The 24776-nt window shown below is 45.3% G+C and overlaps 1 protein-coding gene across 7 annotated transcripts in view; it reads right to left on the reverse strand.

Moving 5' to 3' along the window:
- The window catches only part of SFI1 (SFI1 centrin binding protein), a 28586-nt gene extending 3893 nt beyond the window's left edge, over positions 1–24693 (reverse strand). For 2 of the 7 annotated variants that reach the window (XM_017813952.1, XM_017813947.1), the window contains exons 1-30: positions 23162–23260; positions 22161–22347; positions 20403–20582; positions 19391–19462; positions 17171–17278; positions 16782–16876; positions 15248–15365; positions 14517–14619; positions 14046–14202; positions 13139–13300; positions 12624–12694; positions 12147–12239; positions 11668–11765; positions 11191–11272; positions 10248–10426; positions 9937–10012; positions 9058–9153; positions 8585–8661; positions 7860–7962; positions 7268–7364; positions 6481–6641; positions 5993–6067; positions 5641–5715; positions 5095–5271; positions 4116–4249; positions 3086–3181; positions 2639–2906; positions 1837–1981; positions 960–1086; positions 162–264 (exon numbers count right to left, since the gene is read on the reverse strand). In XM_017813952.1, the coding sequence (XP_017669441.1) occupies positions 162–264; positions 960–1086; positions 1837–1981; positions 2639–2906; positions 3086–3181; positions 4116–4249; positions 5095–5271; positions 5641–5715; positions 5993–6067; positions 6481–6641; positions 7268–7364; positions 7860–7962; positions 8585–8661; positions 9058–9153; positions 9937–10012; positions 10248–10426; positions 11191–11272; positions 11668–11765; positions 12147–12239; positions 12624–12694; positions 13139–13300; positions 14046–14202; positions 14517–14619; positions 15248–15365; positions 16782–16876; positions 17171–17278; positions 19391–19462; positions 20403–20582; positions 22161–22180 (3348 nt within the window). In that variant the 5' untranslated portion in view covers positions 22181–22347; positions 23162–23260. Of the gene's footprint in view, positions 1–161; positions 265–959; positions 1087–1836; positions 1982–2638; positions 2907–3085; positions 3182–4115; positions 4250–5094; positions 5272–5640; positions 5716–5992; positions 6068–6480; positions 6642–7267; positions 7365–7859; positions 7963–8584; positions 8662–9057; positions 9154–9936; positions 10013–10247; positions 10427–11190; positions 11273–11667; positions 11766–12146; positions 12240–12623; positions 12695–13138; positions 13301–14045; positions 14203–14516; positions 14620–15247; positions 15366–16781; positions 16877–17170; positions 17279–19390; positions 19463–20402; positions 20583–22160; positions 22348–22990; positions 23077–23161; positions 23263–24628 lie in introns of those variants that run through there. The other 5 variants (XM_017813949.1, XM_017813954.1, XM_017813953.1 and 2 more) reach the window with 5 other exon arrangements.
- Between the last annotated feature and the right edge of the window lie 83 nt (positions 24694–24776).

The following is a 24776-nucleotide window of genomic DNA, read 5'->3' on the forward strand; positions in this document are numbered from 1 at the left end:
GAGCCTGTTCTCATCAGCCCACTTCTGCCCACAAGTTTCCCTTCCCTTAGCATTTTACCAACAGCTTAGTACACAGTTCTTCACAGCTGCCATCAGCCTTTAGGCTGAGTGCAGAGCACAGTGATAATCACTTCTGTAGCTTCAGTTTGATTTGTACACACCTGACCCAGCTCTTCCTGAACTCCTTGCACACCAGCTCGGGCTCCTGGTCCTGAGCTCAGTTCCAGCCACTGCTGCAGAATCTGTGCCTGCTGCTGACAGGACCTGATAAAATGGATTAGAAGGATTCTTACTCCAATTAAGAGCTCAACAGTCTAAGCCAACTTAAACTTGCAATTGATACTTGCAATAACACCCAATTTTTTGTCTCAAGCCTGCGAATAGTTAAAATCTTTTAAAAAAGTGAAAAGAAAAAAGGATGCTGGAAAGTAGAGGAATCTGAAAACTTGTCTCCCTCTCCTAATCACTGACTTCCTCCTTTCCTGAAAGTTAAATCCCCTCCAAGCCTCATTTTCTTTTGAGCAATTTTGTAAATGTTTTCTTGTTCTAGTGGAGCAGTTATCAAATACCAGCCATATTTATTTTTTTAATTCACAGTTGGAAAAGCTCAGTCTTCATTCCTCTTGATAAAAGATCTAGCAGCTAAATTTCAGCTGCTCTGCCCTATTCATTTATCCTGCCTTCAGATTACACCATGATACCTCTGACTTGCTTCTCCAAGAGCTGCCAAAGGTATAATTAAACCACTTGCTGACTACAGAACAAGTTATGCACATACTCCATTTCACCTGGACTGAACTCAAAAGGAGAAAATAAAAATCTTTAGAACTTTTCTCTGTTCCATTCACAGTTCTACTGTGAACAAACTGACTATTTTCAGGGTAGACAGATGCATACAAATAGTGCAGCATTGAGTTGAAAACACAAAGAAAGGCTGGCTAAAGTGCCTTTGAACATACTTGAGCTCCAGCTTCCTGCTGTAGTAGTACTGCATCTGCTGCTGGATGTGTTGGAGTTCAACCTCCACCTTTCTCTGCAACACCATTTCTTCTCTGGAACTGTGCTGCTCCCTCTCTTCCCCTTCAGCTGAATGGAAGACACAAGGCACAAGCAATGGAAGTAGAGCAGACTTCTTATCAAAGAAACAGGAAACATTTTGAATAGACAGGAAAAATTGAACCCTCCTGAGTCCTTCTCACATAGTTTGTTACCCTGTGACATGTACCTGTTCACCCAAAAGGTCAGGTACATTGAGAGAGCAGTCAGTACAAGCTCTGAAGGCTCAGTTTGAATACACACCAGATAAGAAATGCTCTAGTGAATGGTTTAGTACTACAAACACTGTTTTGGCCTATTCAGGATTTAGTGGTTTATATCTAGTCTAGAAGTAATTAGGTAGTTAAAGTCTAGTCCTGCAGAACAGAAGTTTTATGCCTTCATGTCATTAAAAACACCCCAGTGAGAGGTGCTTGGACACCATCTGCCCCCTTTACACCCATGCTGTCAGTACAGGGAGCTCTCAGAGAGCCTTACTGGGTGAACTCTTCCCTCCTGAAGCAAATTCTGCCCCAGCACCTGAGCACATTCTTGCTAAAAAAAGCCAATCCTAAGCAGTTCCCACCCTTCAATCCCTAGAACAGGGCTTTAGCCCCCAGATTCAGCAGAATCCACACCACCGTATTACCATCCCAAAAAGGAACACTGATACCCTCTCCCTCCTGATGCTGGCATACAAAACTGCCTTGTCTCCTGCCCATTTTGGGGAGTTCACTTGGAGTCTCGTATAGATTAGAGAGGAGGATGTACAGTTGCTACAGTTTGGATCTGAGGACCTACCTGCAGTTTGGTGACTCCACTGTGCCACCAACTCTTCAGGTGACAGCAGATGTGGCTGCAAATTTGGTCGCAACTTCCCCACTGAGTTCTGTTGGGACTCTTGGGAATGGGCTCCTTTGTGACCACTCCCAGGCTGATCTCCTCTCTACAAGGTCAGAAGGATACTGAGTTTTTCCTCAAAGGGTTTTCTTGACTAAGCCCTACAAGTAGGATGCCCCTGACCTACTCCCACTCAGACAACCCCTGTAGTCACTCAGCCCCTCTCATACAGTGCCACAGAAGAAGCAGAGCTTAAAAAATGGGCTCTTTAATTTTTAGCATAGAGACATCACATCAGTATTAACCCTCCCATTCTGTGTGGAACAAGGGAGTTTAAAATGCAAGCACTGACTTGCAGGTAAAGTGAATTCCAATTTTTTGAGCCTCTCAGACACAGCCTCTGCTCCTAAACTGAGTAATTCTTAAATCCCTGTAAATCTGGATGGCAAACTGTAACTGCTCTGAGCTCTGAAGGGGCAGCCCTCTCAAGTCAGTTGCCAGGAAAAGAAGGGTAGGAAGACCACCGGGAAAAAAAGGCCTGAATTACAGTGCAACACACGTGGATTGCTTCAGACTGGGGGTACACAGTTCTTGGGCATTGAGGCATGCATTTGGTCAGCTTTAAACATGACAGCTCGAACAAGAACAGCTCAGCATCCAGCTGGGCAGCTCAGAAGAGCCACAGGAAAACACAGCAACAAGCAACAAGCTGCTGACAGCAGCCCAGTGCACACACCGACTGTTCCTTCAGCAGTGCACTCACCTTCTCTGACCCAGCTTTCATTTGGGGCATGAAAGAGGCAGGAGACCAGAGCTGTGGGCCCTGCCCAGCACGGGGCACATCTGCTGTCCACAGTGGGGGAGAGGGGAGAGCAGCACGTGGGAGAGAGGGAACGGGATGGGAATGAGCAGCACTGCCTGTCTGAGACAGACATTTACAGGTGCTTTCCTCCAGGTGAGGTGTCTGCAGTAAGTTCCCAGTCTGTGCAGAACAATTTTTCACAGATGTTTGCTGAAAGGGCACCTCTGACCTGTAAAAGAAGAAGGATGAGGTCACTATACAGTGCAACCTGTTGGTCTTGCCTTTGCAGTCAGTGGAAAAAAAGGGATAATCTTGTCATTCCCTTGCATACAGCTCCCCAGTCAGCTGCCTCACTATGCCCACTGTAAGTCATCCTCTTTTCTTTACTTTTAAAAATAGATTCTCTACCTAGCAAAAGGAGGGCCCAGCAGTTCCTTGCTTTCTAGAGACTCCAGAAGGAAGTCAGACCTCCGTGGTGGTAACCTGGCTTGTTGAACAGCATTTCTGAAAAGAAAAACAGAATAATGCCCCAGAGTCAGGATTATTTTAAATTGGCATAAGCTGGTATTGCAGCTAAAGAAACAGTCCTGTTTCATCATTCATCCCTGCTCTGCAACATTCCCCTTGCACACAATAGCAATTCCTACAGACTAAATTTCCACCTGTATTAATGTGACAATCTGGTTCACCATGTGAATGGTTGTGCCAACACAGGGAGTGGTGGAAGAGACACAACTAAAAGGGGCAGAAACACTTCTTTTGGCAGCACATACAAGCTTAAAGCAATGTGAAGTTACCATCTTATTTCCCTGTAGGGCTCCTGTCATGGACTGAGAAGCTTCATGGAAGATTATTGCTTGCAATTGCCCCGTGATCAGTAGGAATTTTTTTAAGGAAAAGCTTCCCCAGGGAAAAGAAAGGGGCAAGATGAAAGTTCAACTTCTGTATAGCCAGGATCTTCATGTTTATGATTTCATCAGAGCTTATACATGGCTTCAGTGACTGCTCTAGGTGACTTGGGCAAGATAAGCAATCCTGATGGCCAAAGGCCCACAACAGATATCTTTCAAATGTTCCTCTGTGTAACTGTTCCTATGACAAATGACCAACACTCCATGAATTCAGTTGTATCTTAAGAAACACACAGTGAAGGTCTATAGCTGAGCTGATTCTACCTGTTGCTGATATGCAAATATAAAGTCATGAATTCCTTCATTATGTGTGGGCTGATGTTTGCATTTCACAGCAGCTCCTGTGTAATTGCACCACCAGTCATATGATGCAGGGTCAGAGAAAGAGTTAAGGAGAGTGCACGAAACTAAGTCATCAGTCTGAAAACTTGTAAACACAAAAATGAGACACACTTAGATGGACCACATATATGCAAAGCTACACATATGCCAGAGAAATGGGGGAGGAACTAGAAGTTTACACTCACAGATCACTGAGAACTGAGCCCCCATCAGCAGGGTGCAGTGGTAGATGTCTGCATTTTGAAGGCCATGGCTCTTCCTCTGCTGAATGTCCTCTTGTCTCAGGACTAACATCAGGCCTCCCAAATGTCACCTGCTTCTTCAGAGGTGGCAGAAAAGAAAAAGGTTTATTTAATTTCTTGGAGAGAGCCTTCTGTTTCCACAGCATGGAACAGCAGTACACGGAGTGGGGAGGGTTGTGGGCTGCCTGCCAACACAAAGAACAGCAGAGATCTGATGGCTCAGAGCAGGAGCAACACCACATCCCCCAGAGAGAAGGACACTGCAGAAGGAACTGAGATTTCTGATGACCTCACAGCCATAGCAGCTAAATTAAGAGTTTCCTGTGGTAACATTTGGGCAAGAAGAACTGGGTACTTCTGCAGCAAGGAAAGCTGCACATTACAGCAAATGGAACAACTGGTGTCTTGGAAATCTGGAATAGAGCTGGGAAGGCTGCCCAGAAGCAGGAAGAGAGCAATCAATACAGGCATCCCTAGCTTCCTTTTCACAGACAGGGCTGGGCTCATACTCAAAGGCAGAAGTGACATAAGCCCACATCTGAAGGTACAAGCAGAGCTAAAGCTAAGACAGGATCAGATGCAGCCTCTAATGCTTCATTCTGGCACAGAATTTACAGACCAGACCCTAGTCACATGCAGAGGTTTCATCCAGGAATATTGTCTATGGCAGGAGTTGGCCAGTTTTGAAATTGTTCCATTAAGAAAGGTTACCAATTAGCAACATGACTGTCAAGTGCTCCAGTATCAGCTGAATGAAATGCTTTGAACCGTGGGCAAAAGTGTATGTAGGATCCAAACAACAGCTGGGATGTGGGGCTCCAAGACACAGACATGCACACACACACAAACACATCCCCACACAGAGCAGAGACCAGAGCAGCCCAGTTCTGGATGTATCTGAGCAAACACTTCTCTCTTTCACCTTCAGCTGGTGCTGGGCATGGAGCTGATCCTGCAACTGTTTCATGCCACTGGGGTTTCTCAAGGTCCAGATTCCACCTTCTCTCAGAAAACTCGTGTGGTGAACTCCTGTGCCTTTTTCATTGCCATCTTTCTTCTCCTGTTGCTCCCTGGCAAATGTGAGCCAAGCATCAAATACCTACGACAGGAACAAGAGAGAGCTGGGAGTGTTACATAGACAGATTCCAGGCCAGGGACTCCCCCTGCAGACACGAACACTCTCCCTTCCACAGGATAGGGATAGACAGAGCTACAGCAACAGGACACTGCCACAAGGACAAAGGGACAGGGATTTAAGTCAGCTGAGGCTGGATGGGGTAAAACACATGTACATATTTTAATTGGCTAAGACAATTTAAGGATAGTTTTCCAGCATCCCAAAAGAACGTACAGCAGCCCAAAGACGACAGGAAGCAGATACTCAGTGTGCACTGTGCTGACTGCAGTCAGACATGCCCCTGAGCTGCACATCTGTAACCTCACTGCCCCTGCCCCACAAACCCCTCACCTTCCTCTGCACCGACAGGGACCAGTGCCACAGCGCCTGCACTGTCTGCTGCTTTTCCCAGTGTTGCTGCAACAGCTGTCAGGGGAAAAAAGATGCACAGCAACCAGGTTAGGAGTTCACACACCCCACACCAGCCAAAGCATCAACCCAAGAGGAAATGCTGGCAGAGCCAGAGCAGAAAAACCTACTCAGTTCACCCAGTCTATGGCAAGGTGTGTCTCTGCTAGTAGAACAAAAAAATCCTGAAAATGCTTAAATAATTTTTTTTTGGTCCTTGTGTAAACAGAATATGATGAAGAACGGATAAGGATTAGAAAGGAGCTAGGGATCTCCCCGGGGGAAAATTCCTTACCCGTGCCTTCCAGCAAGAGAAGGAAGCAGAGCAGAGTCTGTGAGTCATTAGCTGATCTCCCCGTCTCTGCAGCAGCTGTAAGGCAACAGTGAGTCACTTGCAGGCAAACCTCATTTATCTGAGCCAAATGCTACTAGAGCAGAACAGCTACCAAACAGCCTTTATCAGCCTCCCTTTGTTCTGCTGAGGTCACCCTCAACACCCACATGCCCTACAGTGTAACCCCATTTGCAGGTATCTGAGTCCAGCCAGGATTGCATTCACAGTAAATGTCCCACCCATGGCAAGCTCAGCTTGTCACCTCTTGTTAAGTCTGTTATTTCTATCGGTTTCTTCAGGCAAGACACAGGCATGTTCCTTCCTCCTCAGCACATAAGGCTGTCATGCTCCTCCTCAGCCAAGACTGTCAGTCCCTTCTCCAGGGCACACGGCTGCTCCTCCACACATGTCACTTCCCATAGCCTGGGGAGGTTGCTGATGCTTCTCACCGTTTTCTCAAGGCACTGCTGATGATAATTTTTCCATTTCCCCAGGTACTTGTGGAGCAGGTGCTGCTGGTGGTGCTGTACTGCCCTGTGGTGCTGAGCCCTCAGCATCAGACATTCCCTCATTAATTCCTTCCAGTGAAGAAACAGGGTCTGTAAACGCACTGTTAGGAGAAGATAAATTAACTCATGTACCAAAAGGAGACTATTAATTTCAGAGTATCAAGTGATCAGCTGCTCTTCCAGACTGTTTCAGCAATACTCAACATGGACAATACTCAGCACTGACAGTATTCACTGTAAGGAATAGTTGCAAAACACTTCAGGTAACAGACAGTGAGCAGTGACTTGCAAGTCCTCCCTGTTGTCACTTACATTCTTTGTAAGCTTTGGGAAATCATTTGCCCTCTGTGCTTCAGAGTCCTCATGTCAAGAATGTGGCTGGTACCACAAAAATGCTTGCAGAGTTTGAGGGCCTTGAAGCAGTAATATTGCATTGCCCCCAAAACAGATGTCTGAGCTTCTCAAAATTAGTAATGGAAAACTGCTTTGAGGAAGGAAGTGTTACCATCCCTTATACAGACAAGGAACCAACAGAGAAGCAAAAGCCACACAAGCTGCCTTCAGCAGATCACTGGAGTCCCAAGTCATTCTCCATTCTCTGGTGATGACCTTTGTAAGCTAACAGACCACCCAGTCACTTCATCTGCAGAGATGACACAACAGACTGACCTTGGCCCGTACACAGATAACAAGGTCTTTTGAGAGCTCAATATCTCCATCAGCTCACCTGTATCCAGGTGTTTTCTGGCCTCCATCACAGCTGTCACCTTCTCCTGGCGGTGACACGCTCGCAGCCAGGCCGTGTGTCTCCACTGCAGCAACACCTAAACACACCATGCAAACAGGGCATGGGACACAGCCTGGCACTGCAATGGAAGGGGAAGCAAAATACTCCCCACTGCTGCCAACAGCACCATTTCCATCTCATTTTTCACATAAGGCTCAGCAAGACAGTTAAAATTTCCCAAAAATTAAACATAGCAGTATTTTAGAGGGTCCCCCTGGCATTTTTCAAGGCTTTCTTCTTTTCCATCCACCCACCCTCCTGTTCCATCTCACCAATATTACTATGCTACATCATAATATTTTTTTCCCTTCCTGCTAAGAAATGAGGAGAAAAAAAGGAAGAGGAAAAACAATGGGCTCACTCAGACAAGTTTCAGAGTCACCTGTAAAAACAAGACAAGGCTCTCAGTTTTCAGGCCTTTCTTAGTAGTGACTCTCAGATTAAGTTTTTGGTTGTTCTAATTGCATTACCTGACCCCTGCCCTGAACCAGCACCTGTACTGACCCCTTGGCAGCTGCTGTGCACACCCTACCTTCGACAGGACTGCCCTCCTGTAGTGCTCATCTGCCCGAGCAGTTGCCTTGGCTTCATGTATAAGAGCAAGGGCATTTTCTCTCCACGTATACAGAAGCTGCCTGAAGGCAAAAATACACAAAAAATGTAAAACCAAACAAAACCCATTAAGAATGATTCTCACTTGTTTATCTGGCACCTTCCTACTCACAAGGGAACCAAAAACAGCTGCCTCCATAAACTCAGTCATGCAAATCACCTTCTGCCTGTTCAGGTCTCTGCTGAAGAGAAGGCAGTGCAAAACAGAACACTGAAATCCAGAGCTCAGCCAGTCAGGCTCTGCAAGTGACTCAAGCTGTATAGCATTAAGACAAGTAAGGTAATTAAAACTAAGGTAACTGCAGCCTATGCAGTGTGGTAATATCTTTAATCACTCTCCTTGCTGTAATGGAAGGCAGCTTCTACATCTTCTACACCATAACAGAATTCATGCACTGCAGGGAACAATACAGTTTGTTGCCTGCTGACTCTCATGGGACTAAACAGAGATTTAAAAAAATGTCCAAGCAAACAGGAAGAGGTTGATTTCTTTTAACTGGATGACCTGCATGGAAATACTAATGCATGGCAGAGTCAACTCCCAGCACTGAACACTCAAAAAGTTACAAAAGTGGCAGTGAAAGAAAGTAATGAATTTGCCCGCAGTGCAGTCCCTTCTCTCACACTGCCCAAGGAAAGGCTCACCCCAGCAGCAGCCTGGTGTGCTCCTCCTCCTTTTCAGCTACTTGGTACAGAACACACTGTACATTTTGTTGGTAACTCTGAAAAAAAAAAAAAAAAAGGCATTGAGAGGTAAATTTCCCTCAGCTGTTAACACCTCTGAGGAGAGGAAACATCTAGAATGTCTAAGTAGCAGCTCAGGAGAGTAACAGTGGAAAAAAATTACTTAGAGCCACTGAAATCAAATGCTGTTTTTCTGTGACAAGCAGTCAATCCACCCTAGTTACTGCTACCTATGATATACCCTTCACCAAAGCCACGAGATTACACTGGTTATGCTCCACAAAGCAGTGCTAGAGCTTATACAGCCCTAACTACAGCAGTCTGCATTCTACCTTGCACACTTGGTGCCTGGAGTGTGGCAGCTCTTCAGCTCTCACTGGAACACTTAAGCCCACCCAGACAAGTGCCTCACAGAAAAGGACATTCCCTCCTACCTTCCAGGCTGCCAAGGTCTTGCCCAGCAATGTCTGTCGATAGTGCAGATCTGCTCGCACCAACTTCCTCCATTTCTCACGCTGATGTCCCACATACTGCAAGGAGGGAGGGGAAAGAACTCAAAAAAATACATAGACATGAAGGAGGGAAAACAGGCAGTGACAGAGAGAAGAGAGGAAAGCACCATTCCCAGTCTCAGGGGAAACAACAATTCTTTATTTTGCTCTAACAGGTTTTCACTCAAATTGATGCTGCACTCTGCTATTCCTCCAAAAGGTCTAGTTGATGTGGTTTTTCTTCCTGCCCTTTGAAGGAATCCTCTTGAAGACTGATTCAATTCACTCAAGTTAACAGGTCTGCACCAACATACAAGTGCCAACTGTAACATTTCTCATAGATTCTCACAACATGCTGTTTGGTACACCTGGTACAACTCATCATGGTAAGGAAAAGGCCCAGCATTAAAAGTACCCTGTGACAGGGTCTGCTATGACCTGCACAAAACTACAGGCCTGGCTGCAAACTTGTAACTTAAAGTTTTGAGAAGGATACACACAGTACTGGGTAGGGACAATTGAGAAGGACACAGTACTGGGTAGGGACAATTTCATCACCTGACTTTGGTTACATTCCCAGGTGCATCTAAACTATAATCCCATTCTCACCATATCTAAACACATGAACAAGTAGACAAAGAGCTCCCTCCCCTTCCTCTACTGTTCCACCCACACTGAACTAGTTTTACCCACCTGGAAAGCGAGGAGAGCTTAGGAATGATTAGTGTTTAAAATAAACAATTTAATTTCTAGCCATATGGGTACAAGCAATCTGAACATAATAAAGAGTTTAAGCTCTTCCCCCTCTCTTAACTTTCTCACCTCCCTCCACTTGTTCCAAGTCTTCTGCAGACACTTTGAACAGTGAAATCTTAAGGCTTGCATCTCCCTGAGCTTCCTATAAGAAAAATAATTATTTCTCCTACAATGCAATCCATGTTACTGAATCCTTCTAGCACAGACTCAAGTCCACATTTGTTATTATCAGTAAGTCATTTACTGAAACACAAACTAGCAGACTGCCAAGCACAAATAAGGAGTCAGCATCATCGTGAATTAAATGCTGTTTGTCCTTAGTAGGCCACCACAGGGCCAATCCAAACTACTCTCCCTTCTTAAAAAAGTCTTCTTACTCTGTTTTTCTCTCCTGAGTACTTTGCTTCCAGAGACAGAAGGCCTTCAGCTTCAGGGAGTTACTGTAGTGATCTCTGGCACGAACCAAGGCCTCCTGCTCCTCCAAACTTGCCGCTGTTCTTCTGCGCCAGGAGCACCAGAAGCAGCGCAACAGTTGCCTTTCAAAATGAAGCACAGCCTAAGGTGGAAGGAAGGTGGCAACGAAGACATGACACAGGACACTTACAAACAGAAGAAGACAATCCTTAAAGATGATGTGCACAGAACTGTCCAATGCTGTTTTCCTCTCCTCAGGTTGAACAGCAGTGGACACACCACCAAAGGCCCTTTGCTGTGAGGTTATTTAACATGTTCTACAGGTCCCTGTGTGCATGTGGAGGGATGAACTGTCACCAGAAACAGTAAAGATGGAAAAACTACAAACTGGTAAGTAGCATGTGAAGGGCTCCCAAGAACTGATAAGCCCCAGAAACCAGTCCTGTTGAATTCACAAGAGCTGATAATCTCCCACCACCAAGAGCCAGCCATATCTGCACAAGAACACCCACACTACCAAAAACTTGGAGTTGTGTAACAGGCCACATAAAAGGAGGCAGTGGCTGCTACATAAAAAGATTCCAGGATTACATATATACACACATCTTAGGAAATGAAGGACTCCTTAAGGAACTTTATGGACACCTACCTAGAAGCAACTAATTTGTCAGCACAACCCTGGACTTCTTAAATAGGCTGGGGTTGGTCCTTTAATTACTATTATCATTTCAATGAAGTAACTATGAAAATGACAGTGTGAGAGTTGCCCCGACTTGATCTCCCACCAGGGAACAGGGAATTTACAACATCCAAGTCCATCTCATGCTAACTCACGTTCACAGACAGTGACTAAAGAATCACCCCCTCCATTTCCTAAGCAAGGCCAGGTAAGAGAGTTACATTTACCCTCTCCTCCCCCATTCGATCCTCCTGCAGCTTGCTGGCCTTCAGCAGCCACGTGTCAAACACCCATCTCATCAACAGCCTCCTGCAGGCAAAAAGGGAGAATGTCAGCACAGGAGAGAATTCCTTCAGAAAACACACATGGAAGTCAAACAGCCAATCCATCTACAGCTTACACAGTTACTTGCTTTTTCAAATCATGCAAGCCTTCTTTAGAAATCAAGCAGCAGATAGATCATTACTCTGATATAGTCCAGCTCTTAAATCCAAACAAGCCTCAGAGCTTATCATCTTAACAAACCTCCTTCTCACATTCCACAGAGAAGCAGGAGATGTAAATTGTTCATTACTCATAGAAAATATCAGAGCAATTGGCATCAAGATGGTCACGCTCCCAAAGTATTACCAGACTTTAAAAGAGAACCAAAGGCCCACAAATTCCACATTTGTACAAGTTTATATTGATGTTTCTCTGTGTACCTATAACGGACATGAGCCACTAATGTTAAGGCCTGCTGCTGTTCTTCCTCCTTCTCCTCCAAACGGGACTTCCAACGGTTCCAGAACTTCTGCAGCACCTGAAATAAAACAAGACAGATGCAAAAAAACCCCCATAGAGATCAAGTGAGGAGAAGAATGCAGAGAACTAAATTATTAAAGTTCTACTGAAATTGCATACTGCACTGGTTGCCCCCTGCACTGCTTCACATACCAAACCTCTTCAATTACCTGCTATGAATTTTTCTGGTAAAAGAAAAAAAATCACCATAAACGTAAGGAAACAGAAAACTAAATTAATGTATCTAAGAGTGGCAGTTGACTTACACAGGAGATTTTCTGTGCTTATGAGTATTTAGGAACAAAGTCACTGCTGTAATAAAAAAGTACTTTGTAGGTGAAAGTGGAAGCCAACAGGCCAGCTCAAGAAACACTAACACAAGAACAAGAGTCAAACTCACTGTAACTTGGTGCTGACGGTGTGACAGATTTTTTCTCATTCTCTGAAGACGAGCGTTCACAACATTCTGCCAAAGACCCTTAAAGCCAAGTTTCTGTAACAATAAGAAACATACACAACTTTTATGTAATCCAAATCAGGGAAGTTTAGAGCTGGCTGCTCCTTACAGACAATGTATGTTTGATGCTATTCCTTGCAACAGCCAGGATTCATGAACTTGTCATCAAAGCAAGGCATCCATTTCCTCTCACAAACTGTCACTTTTCCAGTTTCCCAACTGGAATAATAATTGTTCTGGAGAGCAGCACAGTTTCCCCATTTGTATTCAACTGGCAGATTCCAGAACAGTTAAAATTTAGAAATCTGATGTCCAATCCAAACTCTCTGTGGCATCTCCCACTGAACACCCACACCACTGTCAGCATTACAGGGACACTCCCCACAGCCCCTTCCACCTGCCACGTGACAGTGCTCTTACCAACAGGTGATGTCTGTAGTGCTCTTCAGCCAGCTCACACTGCCGAGACTCCTCCACACACAGCACAACATCTGTCACTGAGTTAAAGTATCTTTTACACAGAGACATCCGTCCCAATACACACACAACCTTCTCCCACAGAGGGGCACTACATCTCCATCTAAATGTGCTGCAATATTTGAATTTCCAGCACTGTTATCAGCAGAAGTTTTGACTAAAGTCAGAGTTTTTTAAGATTTTGATGGCTTATCACAACAGATTTCTGATTCACTGTTAAGGAATTCCTCTACAACCATAAATTATCTTCTGCAGGCTCTTAGGTGTCAACACACTAACATCCAGTAATTGCACCAGGTTAATTAATTGTTAGTATGGCATTACACACATCTTTCTAATGATAGCATGCTTGTTGTCACCCACACTGCTGCACAACATTCCTGCTTATTAACTGGATCTTTCCCCCGCGGGAATGCTTTTAACCTGTCTGTGCTAGAGAGTAAATACAGATGGGATACAATGCTTCCAGTGTGCAAAGACTCTCCATAAGGCAATCCTTGCTGCTTGTTTTTCCAAGTCCCTTTGGTGAGCATGAATTCTTCTCTTGCACTCCAACAACAGTCGCCAGTCAGAGAAACAGCGCCGGAGCGTCCGGCTCCGGTGAAGCTCCTGGGCCAGCTCTGGAAAACAAACACAAAATACTCCTGCTCATTTGTGTCAGGTGAGATCACGGCATCTAAGCCACTGGTTCGGAAGTGACAGGAGCTCTAACACTGAAAAATGGTGGCAACAATTCCCATTAACACTCAGCTATGGATTATATTCCTCCTGTTGATCACAAAGGCAGTTTTAAGGCAGTGACCTACTGTACTGACTTAAGAAGGGCAAGTTAAGACACTGTGTCACTTGTTCAACACACACAAGCTTGCTCACATTTCAGCATACTCCTAGCACTAGTTCCTAGTTATCCAAGCTGCATTCTTTTCCACTACCACCAATCAAAAGGCAATTCACACAAATATCTGAACTCATTCCGGTGACTTCAAGGGAAGAAGCAAAAGAACTGGTGTAATAACCTTTACCATCCTGCATGAGTTGTGATTTGTCTGATTATCAAGAACATCCACAGACTGCTCAAAGTCCTGAATACATCCTTCTCACAGATATCCCAGTTAGAATACAATAGATAATGTGCAAGTTTTCATCAAGGGAACAGTAAAGCATTTTCTCTTAGATCACATGGAAAGCAGGTGATCTTCCCTACAGTTCAGTGTGTGACCTCAGCCAGCCAGGCCTGTCACAGTGTGCAGCCCAAGCTGCATCTCATCAGCTGTTGGGCAGAGACACTGCAGTGTCTCCTAGGACAGAAAAACCCATCACTGTGGCCTAAGCAAAGGGGCTGAGCCCTGTTCTGTCCTCACTCACCGTTCTGACGTTTCTTTACTCTGTGGAGGTTTAAGTATCCCAGCCATGCTCCCAGGCATCTCCTCAATTCCCAGTGCTGATGGTGAGTGACTGCCCTGGTCTCCTTCTGCTTCTCATTCTGGCTGTACAAATACAGCTCTCGCCACTGCAACCAAGCCTGACAGAAGAATGGAGAGAGGGTAGTAAGGAGAAAAAACAGACAAGATTAGGGAACTAGAACAGAGAAGAGGAAGAACACACAGGCAATGGGAAATTCCATGTAAGTTCTGAAGGTGAACTTGCAATCTGAACTTGCCCAGATGCAGCTTCATTCCATTTGTTCATGTCCTGATATGCTACTCCACCATAAGTACTGCAATTTGCAAAGTAAATTAATACAAGGCCTAATTTTTATTCATCTTCAACATTTTCACACGTGTGCAACTTAAACATTAAAAACATTCAGCAGTAGCTGAAGCTCCTGGGACTTACTCGAAATTGCAGGCTCTGGGCCCAGTGCTGCAGAGCCAAAATATTCCTTTGATGTCCAGTGCATTTCTGGTAGTGTTGTCTTCTCCACACTGCCCACGAAACGCTGCCAAAACAATGTTACAGACATGTTCAAACACAGGTGTCATAATTCTGTGCAAGAAATCACCTTCTTCTCACTGGAAAAAGGTATGAAAACCAATCTTTTCATAGACTCACAGAACAGTGTGGGTTGGAAGGGATCTTAAAGATCATCTCATTCCAACCCCCTACCATGGGCAGGGACACTTTCCACTAGACCAGGTTGCTCCAAGCCCTGTCCAACCCCGGCCTGGAACATTTCCAGGGATAGGGCAGACACAGCTTCTCCGGGCAACCTGTGCCAGGGTCTCACCACCCTCATGTTAAAGAATTTTTCCCTAATATCCAATCTAGATCTATCTTGTTCAGCTTAAAGCCATTCCCTATTGTCCTCTCACTGCATGCCTTTGCAAAAAGTCCCTCTCCAGCCTTCCTGTAGGCTCCTGTTGGGTATTGGAAGGCTGCTTAAGGTCTCTTAAATTCAGTCTATGGGTGTGCCAGAACTCACACACACCAAAAAGAAAAATAAAATAATTAAAAAAAAATAAATTCGAAGATGTAACAACGTCACTGCAGGAAAAGGTAACACAACCCAGGTAAAAGCCATGGCCTCATGGCCAGTGCCTCTCTGCCCGTTTCCACCCCATCCTTACCGCAGACAGCTTCTTTCCCTGAATGCCAGTGCCACAGACTGCATCCCACGTTTTGTCCTTTCAACATCAACATAAACCAGCCAGCACTGCCAGGTCCTGAGCAGCTTTTGCTTCTTTGCTGTGCACAAAAAAAACCAAACAAACGACAGCACCTTAAGTTCACGCAGGAATCTGGCACGTTTGAACCACTGTCCCCGACTCCTGTCCCCTCAACCTGCAGGGACACCTCGTGGGAAGCCGTGAAATGACAGGGAAGCTCATCCTGGGTGAGGGTGTCACACTGCCCAGTCCCAGAATCGCTGACAGCACCATCCATGCCACCAGTTCAGAGCAGCGTGAACCATCAGACAATGGCATTGCTTTGTCTTCAGAGCTTACAGGGTGTAGAATGTATAACAATACTCACTAATGACCTTAGTGGGTAAGAATTACAGGATTTTCTTTGGTTCGTTTTCAAAAAAAAGAAGTTCATCAGGTTCATCAGTAGCTTTTCAGGAGTTATTCTCTAGTACAAGCAGAGAAATCAACCAGAAACAAGCCAAGTTTATTTAGCAGGCTGGTCATGCAGCTAAAAACAGAAGTGGTGTCACAAATTCCAGTTTACCACTTTATGCAGTGTGCTGCATTTTCTCCTCACAGCAGGCTGGCTGGTCAGAACTGACACTATTGAAGCAAAGTTGTCAGAAGAAAATATCATTGATTCTATGCCCCTTCACACTTACACATAAAAAAACCCCCAAAGTTTTTTTTAAGATTTCCTTGTGAATCAAACATTAACTGACCTCAAACCAGGTCACAGTTTTCTGTGAGTAAGTAACACGCAGCTTCTGCTGTAAATACTCTGCCTCACTCAGTGAGAAAGGAAGTCTAAAAGGCCTGTCAGATTGTGTCCAAAGGTGCCAGGCTCTGGGACAGTCTGAGGCTACAGTCATGTGCAAGGAGACCAGTTAACTTATTTTGCAAATCAGCTCAGAACAAAACCATTGCAACCAGCACAGACAGCTCCAAGACAAATCCATTGCAGAGCAAAGAATCTACACAATAAGACCAGAGGCACTTCAAAAGCTTGGACTTCTCTTCAGTTGTAAGACACAGGCTGGAAGGAACGGTGAATTCAGGTAAAATGAGTGCAGTTAATACCACAGGGAATTAATATCTAACGTCTGTAGCCACAGATGATAGAGAATTCCAATAATACATTCTATCAAAAAATATCTATTTGAACACACATTAAGTTAAAAAAAAAAAAAAATGAAAAAAACCCACCAAACCACCCCCTCAAAAACAAACACTGCGATCCAGAGCAGATGGAGAGGCCCTTAAGCTTATCCAGTGGCATCCCTAAATAACTGTAGCTACACCACAGTGCCTCACGTGGAATCCCCCTGCCAGATCCAGCCATCTGCTCCTGGAAGCACTGCCCTGCCAGGGCCTGGGGGAGCACAGGGGACACAGATCCTGGGGGAATGTTCCCCTTGAAAACTCCCATCTCACTATGCCCCCAAACAAAGACAGTTACCACCACTTCACTTACCATGAGACTCTGCAACCCAGTATTTGTTCCTCTCTCCTTGCTGCTGGCACACATAGGCTCTCCAGGCCCTGAATATCAAACTATAGAGGAAATGCCTGAAAAAGGAGAACAGTGTCATTTGGTGAAACAGCCACCAATGCCTACAAGTAGGATTCTTTCAAGTTCAGTTGCACTCTAAAGATATGTTGAAAAGGGAATTTTGACTTCATCCTAAGACAACAGCAACAAAAAAGACAGGGTGAGAAAAATATGACAATAAGCAATGAAGACATTGCTCTTGGCCTGGAGGTACCAGGGCTGTAACTTGCTTACTGGTATTAATAACTCCTTCAGAACCCAAGGAAAACTTCTCACACACACATCCCCCAAAGGGAAGTCATTTCACAAACCTGTAGTGGTTCTCTGCTCTGAGGCTGAGCTTCCTCTCTCTGCAAACTCTCCACCACTCCTTCCACTGGCCAAAAGTTTTTCGAAGAATCTTCTGCTCATAAAAGGATCTAAACAGTTGAAAGATTTGGACATGGGAAACTTCACACAGGTTTCCAGAGTGACCACAAATCACTTTTAATGAAGATTACTGTACCTCTTCTCCAGCCTTGTCTGGTTAGCCTAACAACACCTAACTGCATTTAAAACCACTACCCCACTGTGACACTTTATTCCAAGACTGTGAATATGACAAGAACCACTCAGTTTACTGACTGTAAACACTTCACATAAAGGCAAGGAATAAGACAGATGTTGTTAACTTGCAAAATATCCGAGGGTCAGTTGACTTTAGACACATGAATAACTTGCATATTTTATCCCTAGTTCAGCATTTTACTCAAACAACCAGGATAGTTAATAACAATACGTGTATTTTCCTTGCTAGTTTTGTTCTTTGCTATTTCAACACAAAATATTTTATGCATAGAAACAAATGCAAAACCTACATCAGATTTTATAATGCTTTGATGTTTCCATTGTGTTTCAGAAACAGCAAATTTAAAATCTTCCCAAAGAACACTTAAATAGGCTCAGGAGCTCCTTCAGCCAGTTGCACATCACCTGTGCTAAAAATGAAGCTGCTCATCTGTTCATGTACCTGCTCCTCCCAGTGGATGGTGAGCTATGCTCAAAATGGAGTCACAAGTTACATATGACCTTCAAATTCTTTAACCTCAGCAGAACAGTCTCTGCTTTTATACCCAGATTTAATTATCACACACCTGGCTAGGTAAGAAGTGATGGTACATTTCAACTGAATTGTGAACAACTAAAAATTCAAATATGGGAAGATCTGCATGCAGGAATTGGGATTTTGCTCACCTAACTAAAAATAATGGTCATAATCTAATATTCCAACACTTTTCCATGTGGTCAAGATGACCTGAGCAGCAACCTAAGAACATAAAAGTCTCATCAAATGGAGTATGAATCCTTTCAAAATATTTCTTTGTATTTCTGATGGAGAGAAGGTAAACAGAAGGAACCATGAAAACACACAAGCTAACAAACAAAAAGCACACAAGCCCAGCCTGACACTTTTGATCATAACTATCCCACCAGCTCCATGAAATTGGTCACGTCTTTAGTAACAGCAGGATTAGGCCCAGAATACCAAGAGGCCCCTTGGTGAACACATATCAATCCTCTCCCAAGGTGCAATTCACAGCCACCTACCCCAAGCCAAGCTGCTAAGTCATTCCAAACACTCAAGCAGAAAAGAAAAAAAAAAAAAAAAGAAAGACGAAATGAGCCATGTTATTTTTTTGGACTTGGTGCATTAACAAACAGAACATTGCAAATAAAAGCTGTGGAGAACTAGGGATTTCTAAATCTAAAAAGGCCATTAATTGTTGCTTATGTTCCTTGCTGATCTTTATAAAATGTGTTTCCACTTCTAAAAAAAAATCAAATAATCATTGTCCTGAATTTATAGGCAGCCAAAGTACTGCCAGTGCAGTAGATGGGACATCAAGGACAGTGAGGTTCACAGGGCAACTTCCATTTACCAACTAAGGCAAAACTAGAATATGTTTGATACAGTGCAATGAAACTGAATCACTAAGAGCCTGATTTTATTCCAAATGCAGCTCTTCCCACTGGGAATTGCTCCAGTTCCCAAGGGTGTGGTCAAGCAAGAATGAACATGCAAATTAAAGCAAGCCAAGAAAAGAGTATCAAAGGTTGGGTTTCAGCAGCTCACACAACACTAACAACAGAAAGGGATTATCTGCCACAGGTATTTCCAAGTCAGCCAGACACCAAACATGCACATTAAGAACAGTGCAAACAGTAAAATGAACTGAATTTTCAGATCTCTCTCATCATACCTTCGAGAAATGGTCAAATTTAAAGCAGGAATCACAATCATACCCCATCAGTTATATCCAACTTCATTGAGACACCACAACTCCTATGAATTCAGTTAGTAAAGTTTTACCACGATTGTTAAAGGAAAAAGCAAGAGCAAGAAGGGTACTTAAAGGAAACCTTCAAGTGATCTCAAACTACATCCAGATACTTTCTTGGCAGGCAGAACTCTCTTAGCCCAATGGTTTACCAGTAAGCCATTAAAAAAAAAAGAAAACAAACCCATCCTTGAGTTCTGTAATTTTATCTACCTGGCTTTGGAAGGGAGAACTTGTCCAAATGTCATTTTTGCCCACAGATAGAAGAATTTCCTTGCTAGATGTCTGGAATATAAGGAAAGGTTAGTTGCCTTTGTACTCCTCTGCAAATTCCCAGGCAGCAGTAAAAATAGGAACTTTTATTTTAGTTTCAGTAATAAAACTAAGGGTTTGGTTTTCAGAGATCATATCTGTAACAGAACAATTCATCAGGCATAAACAGAGGCCCAGGCATCATTGCAAGGCTTTAAATGGGACATACTTTAGGAAAGCTCAGCAGCCAAAACATTTTCCACTTACACCCAGTGGCACCACTGAGCAGGGTGCTGGCTAACCCTGATTTAGAAGTGGTAACATCACTGTTTCTCAAAGTCAACCAGCTGAGTCCATACTTGAGCCAGTTTAATGTTTAGCTCTGCCTGCAACCAGATCTTCCTTGTTCCCACCTCCCCCACAGCAGTTCCCCACCCTCAGCTCACTAATGTGTTGCTGTGACACTGTAACCTTCCCTCCTTTTCTTTCCGGTGGATTTAAGAGTTAATTGGCACACGGAGGGCCCCAATAAGCACCAAAGGCCTCACAAGTTAATTAAAGCACAGCCGTGAATGGGGCCTCTCTCTTTCAGGAGGTCTGAGCTGCTCCACCAGCTCCAGTTGCTCAACAAATAATAGGCTTTAATCTCTAAACAATTGCATCCCACCTTTGTCAAGATTCTTTCAGCAAACAAAAGAAGTAAAAAAACACTAGAGGAGAGCAAGAGGAAACCATTTCACCTGGCAGCGTATCACAGAATACTGTTAAACAGCCTTTTTTAAACGTTGCATTAGAAAATAAAATATATGGGAAATCCGACTGTGCCAGTGCTTGTCCTCAAGTTACCACAAGACATCTTCAAAACTGTCTGGCACGGCCATGAGCAAAACCTTCTGCCTCAGCCTGCACTGGTACTACTAAACCCAGACTTTTCTAGCTCCATTCAGTGAAAAATATGTTTTGTACTTATCACCTGGTCCGGAATCTTTTTAACCCTCTTCTTTGATTCTGGGCACACCCAACTCTGCTCGGATTGTCATGGCCTCTGTCCTGGAATTCATGTCTGGCAGAGTGGGGAGCAACAGACTGGCCACTTGCATGGACTTGATGGCCAGCTGGCTGTTGGATTTCCTGTATCTTCAGGGATTTTGAACTTAAAAGGAAAGGAGGAATATTTTGTGTAAAATCACATTAACGGCAAAGAAATGGCATTATTTCAATAAATTGATCTATAACAAAGGTACCCAGTCACACACAGAACAGCTACAAAACACTAAAACACTTACTGTCTCTTTATCAGGTGTTTTTCACTATCTGGAGTTTTAATGTTAAAGTTTCCCCAACACAAGCAGAAAGACACATTTCACTGCAATCATGTCACACACAATTCTTTTCTCCTCTAAAGCTGAAATGAAAGAGCACTAAAATGCATTTGTGCTTCCCCTCCCGTGTGTGCAAACAAGGTGTCCTTACAGAGAAGATCTGAACGTGGTTTTCTGCCTTTTATTCTCAAACATATCTATTGCTGAAGAATTCTCTTGAGGACTTGGGAACTGAAGTTAGAATTTTCCATTTTAACATGAAATGTTCTTTCACAAGCAACTTTTTCCTAATTTCAGTCATATTTTAAGTAAATATGTTTCTCCTCAAAAAAAAACCCTAAAAATCTCTTCCTGTTTTTACATATTCATCATTAAAAAATAAAACTAGACATATTTTTCAATCACACAGTTTGCTTTCACATGTAAAATCTGAAAAAATAACACGTGTGTTCTTATGAATTCTAAGTATTTTGTCTTGGTAATTTTCTGAAAACAAGGATAAAAAACACCTCTAACCAGATGAAACTTGCTGAACCAGTTGTATCGAAGCTTCTTTCCTGAAATAAATACTGCCACCACCCTGAGAATTTGCACATTAGAACTACAAACACATTCTTGAGCTCCAGAAGAGAGAACAGAAGAGGGTAGTCTGAAAATCACCCTAATAATCACCTGGACTGAGCTGGGGAAAACACGGCTGCAGCCAGAAAAAAATGGTGGTTTCACAGAGTGATGAGAACAATGCAAGTTCCAGAAGTCCAGCTAAATAAGCACGAGGTTCCTGCACACCTATTAGGGCCAACTCCCTTTAAAACTGTTTCATCTGCTCCAAAGGCAAACCTGATCTGACCATACGCGATGGCAACGTCACACAAAGGAGTCAAAAATATCAAGCTTGGGTAAAACAGGCAGAGGTTTTGTATTGAAGTCTAAGGAATGTGAAAATCTAATGATTTTCCTAAATTTGAAACATCATACGTGCTGCAGATATTTAGTGATGATAGCCTACATCCATGAGAACTTATGGCAACTATGTAAAATAAGAGTCAAAGATGGATCATTTCTCCCTTGTGAAGTTAGAAAATGAAAGCACGGGAAGAATAAGAGAGCTGACACCACAGATTAATCTGTTGTTGAGCCAACAAGTATGTTCAAATGTGTTCCAGTCAGGAACATTATTTTTATGTTTAAATGTTATGATAATTTAAACCCCCATAAAGTTGTGTTCCATGATGGGTTTGGGAGTGGGGTGTTTGTTGTTCATTTCGTTTTGCTTTTAGGCAAGCATTCCATAGAGACCACTAAGGCCTCCTACGAGAATAACTGAACTTTCTTCTGTCCTATGGAAAGCCTAAGATGCCATCATTTAAAAATAAAAATAAATTACAGCTGAGGTCTTTACTGCTTACCTGCTCCTGACTTTCTCCATTTTGCTGTAGTTCCAAGCCTGCAGTGCACAAATTCACTCTCTGTTCTGCTGTGCTGTCTCTCAGCTTTGGACAAAGCATAAATTGGTGCCTGTTATTTGTAATGAATCCATCAAATGGATCTGTGCTAAATGCAGTATCTTAAAGACACGAATTCCACTCAGGTGACCTGCACACAAACAGCACAATGCAATTCCAAATGTTCAACATGAAAAGTGTGTATCTCCCACCCTCGCTGCCCTGAGATGTGCTGACAAAATCTAATGGTAAGGAAGTTACAACCATTTGAATCCTAAGGCAACAACTGTGCCTACCTAAAACAAAGCTGTGCTAGAAAGGTGCTACAAAAGGATGACTCCAAGTTATGTTCCCCTATTTAAAAACAAATTAATAACCAAGGGTGACACAATCAGGAGCTAACCAAACTGATTCCTTTTCACTTTTTTTTTTAACACTAAGCTTCTCTCCTTCGTAAGCACACAGAAATGAAGAAAACAATGAACTCCAGGGAGAAATTCTGTGTGCACAGAACCCTGTGCCTTCCAAAGGCCTCAGGGGGAGTCAGAGGCTGGGAAAGCACCGGGACTTATGGACAGGCATCTCCTTGTAAGTGTGAGATCTCAAGGGGGTATTTCTATAAGCCTGGCTTAAGGTGTGACAGAAAGAAAGCCAAACAGAACCCAAACCAAAACAAACAAAACCTAAAACTCCCCAAACAAACAAAAACATACAACAAACAAACCAACACCAAAACAACAAACCAACCGACAAAAAACCAACCAACCAACCAAACAAACAAACAAAAAACCCACACAATTTTTCCGCGGTTTTTCTGCACGGAATTCCTTTCAGCGGATAATTATACCCTGAATTTTTGTGCCAAACACTCGGCACCCACACGATGCTGCTCCGCAGCCCCGCCGTGAGGGGCTGGGGCCGAGGCCGCAACTCCCGCCTCCCACCCCGCTGAGGGTGCTACGGACCGCGGGGCGAGCGGAGCAGGATCGGGCACGCGGAGCAGGACCGGGCACACGGAGCCAACGGGCACCAAGAGAAGCTCCGCCCGCCCCAACGGAGCCGCCTCCAAGGGGTACAGGAGCGGGAGGAGCGGGAGGAGCGGGAGGAGCTGAGGCGGCTCCGCCGTGAGGGGCGGGCGCTCCCCGCCCTCAGCCGGGCGGCACCGCCACAGCGCCCCCTGGCGGCGGGCGGGGCGCGAACGGCCCCGGAGCGCCCGGGATATACCGAGCACGGGCAGGGGAAGCTGCCGCTCGCACTCGTGAGGGAAAAACAGTGTCCTGACATTTCTGTGCCACCGGGCTTTCCTGCTGGGAGCGTCCAGTGTCCAGCACCCGCGGCAGGTGTGCCTTTGGGAGCCAACAGAGCAGCGATTCAGCTCATAACAGCCACGTGAATAGCGGAACACAACACGGATCAGGGCCTCTCAAAGCCACAGCACCTCATAACAACCACTGAGCCACAGACTGGCGGCCTGCTGGTTGCCATCGAGTCTCGCCGTGTGTTTGTTTGGAAAGCAAGCTGGCCCGGGGAGACCAGGCAATTGTTGCAGTGCTGTCTCATTTATAATGCACCACTTTGTCGTGGAAGAAAAAAATTGAGAAATAGTTACTTCTTGTTTGTTTCTGTCTCATTCTTTACAGTTTTTAATGCTGGGATTCAACTTTCATTAAAGATCCGGGACGAAAACACTTTATTCACCAGATCCTACAAGAAATTCCTTGGTCCTACACAGCCCTCTCTGCCCAAGGTGTTTGGAAGCCCCGGGTCCCCGCTGGGCTCCTGTGGCCGCAGGGATGGGAGTGCTGAGGGCAGAGCCGCGGGCACGCGGAGCCGGCAATCTCGCCCAGTAAATTCCTAAAAGTCATGTCGAGAACAACGTCTGGTCATCACTGCCAACCACGAAAGGCTTTGTCCGGTGTCTCCGAATCAGCTGCCACGCTCACTGCATCACCCTCCGTCCCGCTGTCCCCCGGGAATGCCAGACCCGGCAGGGTCGGGTAACGGCTGGTTGGGAGCACCGGTTGGGAACACCGGGGCGCTGCGCTCACACGGCTGTGGCGCGGGGGGCCGGGGCGGGCTGGGCAGCAGTGCAGGCTCGGCCAGGCCGGCCCTGTCACCCGCGGGCACAGTGGGGACGCCAGGGCAGTGCCAGGGAAACCCCCGAGCCCGCGCGGAGAGAGGGGAGCACCCGCCGAGCGCGCTGTCACCGCCCGCCCGCCATGGCCGTGAGGGGCCGCGCGCGTCCCGCCGCTTCCCGCGCTCCTGAGGGGGACCGGGACGGCATCGGGGACAGGCACCGGGACGGGATCGGGGCCCGTCCGGGGTCGCCGCTCCGCACATGGCTCTCCCCGCGCCCCGCCGGCCGCCCGCCCCGCAGGGCTGCCCGCCCAGACTGCCTGCGGGCCCTCGCCGCGCCCCGCGTCACTCCTCACCCGCCGCGCCGCTCGCGAGGTGAGACGCCGGTGCCGCGGGCGGCCCGCGGCGGGGGCTCCCTGTGGGGGCCGCGGCCGTCCCCGCCCGCTCCCCTCTCAGGCGCCGGGCGGGGGAGCCCCCGGGCCGCGCGCGCGCGCCGCGCCTGCG

Source organism: Lepidothrix coronata, unplaced genomic scaffold (genome assembly GCF_001604755.1).
Source record: "Lepidothrix coronata isolate B3197 unplaced genomic scaffold, Lepidothrix_coronata-1.0 Scaffold44, whole genome shotgun sequence".
Taxonomy (NCBI): Eukaryota; Metazoa; Chordata; class Aves; order Passeriformes; family Pipridae; genus Lepidothrix; species Lepidothrix coronata.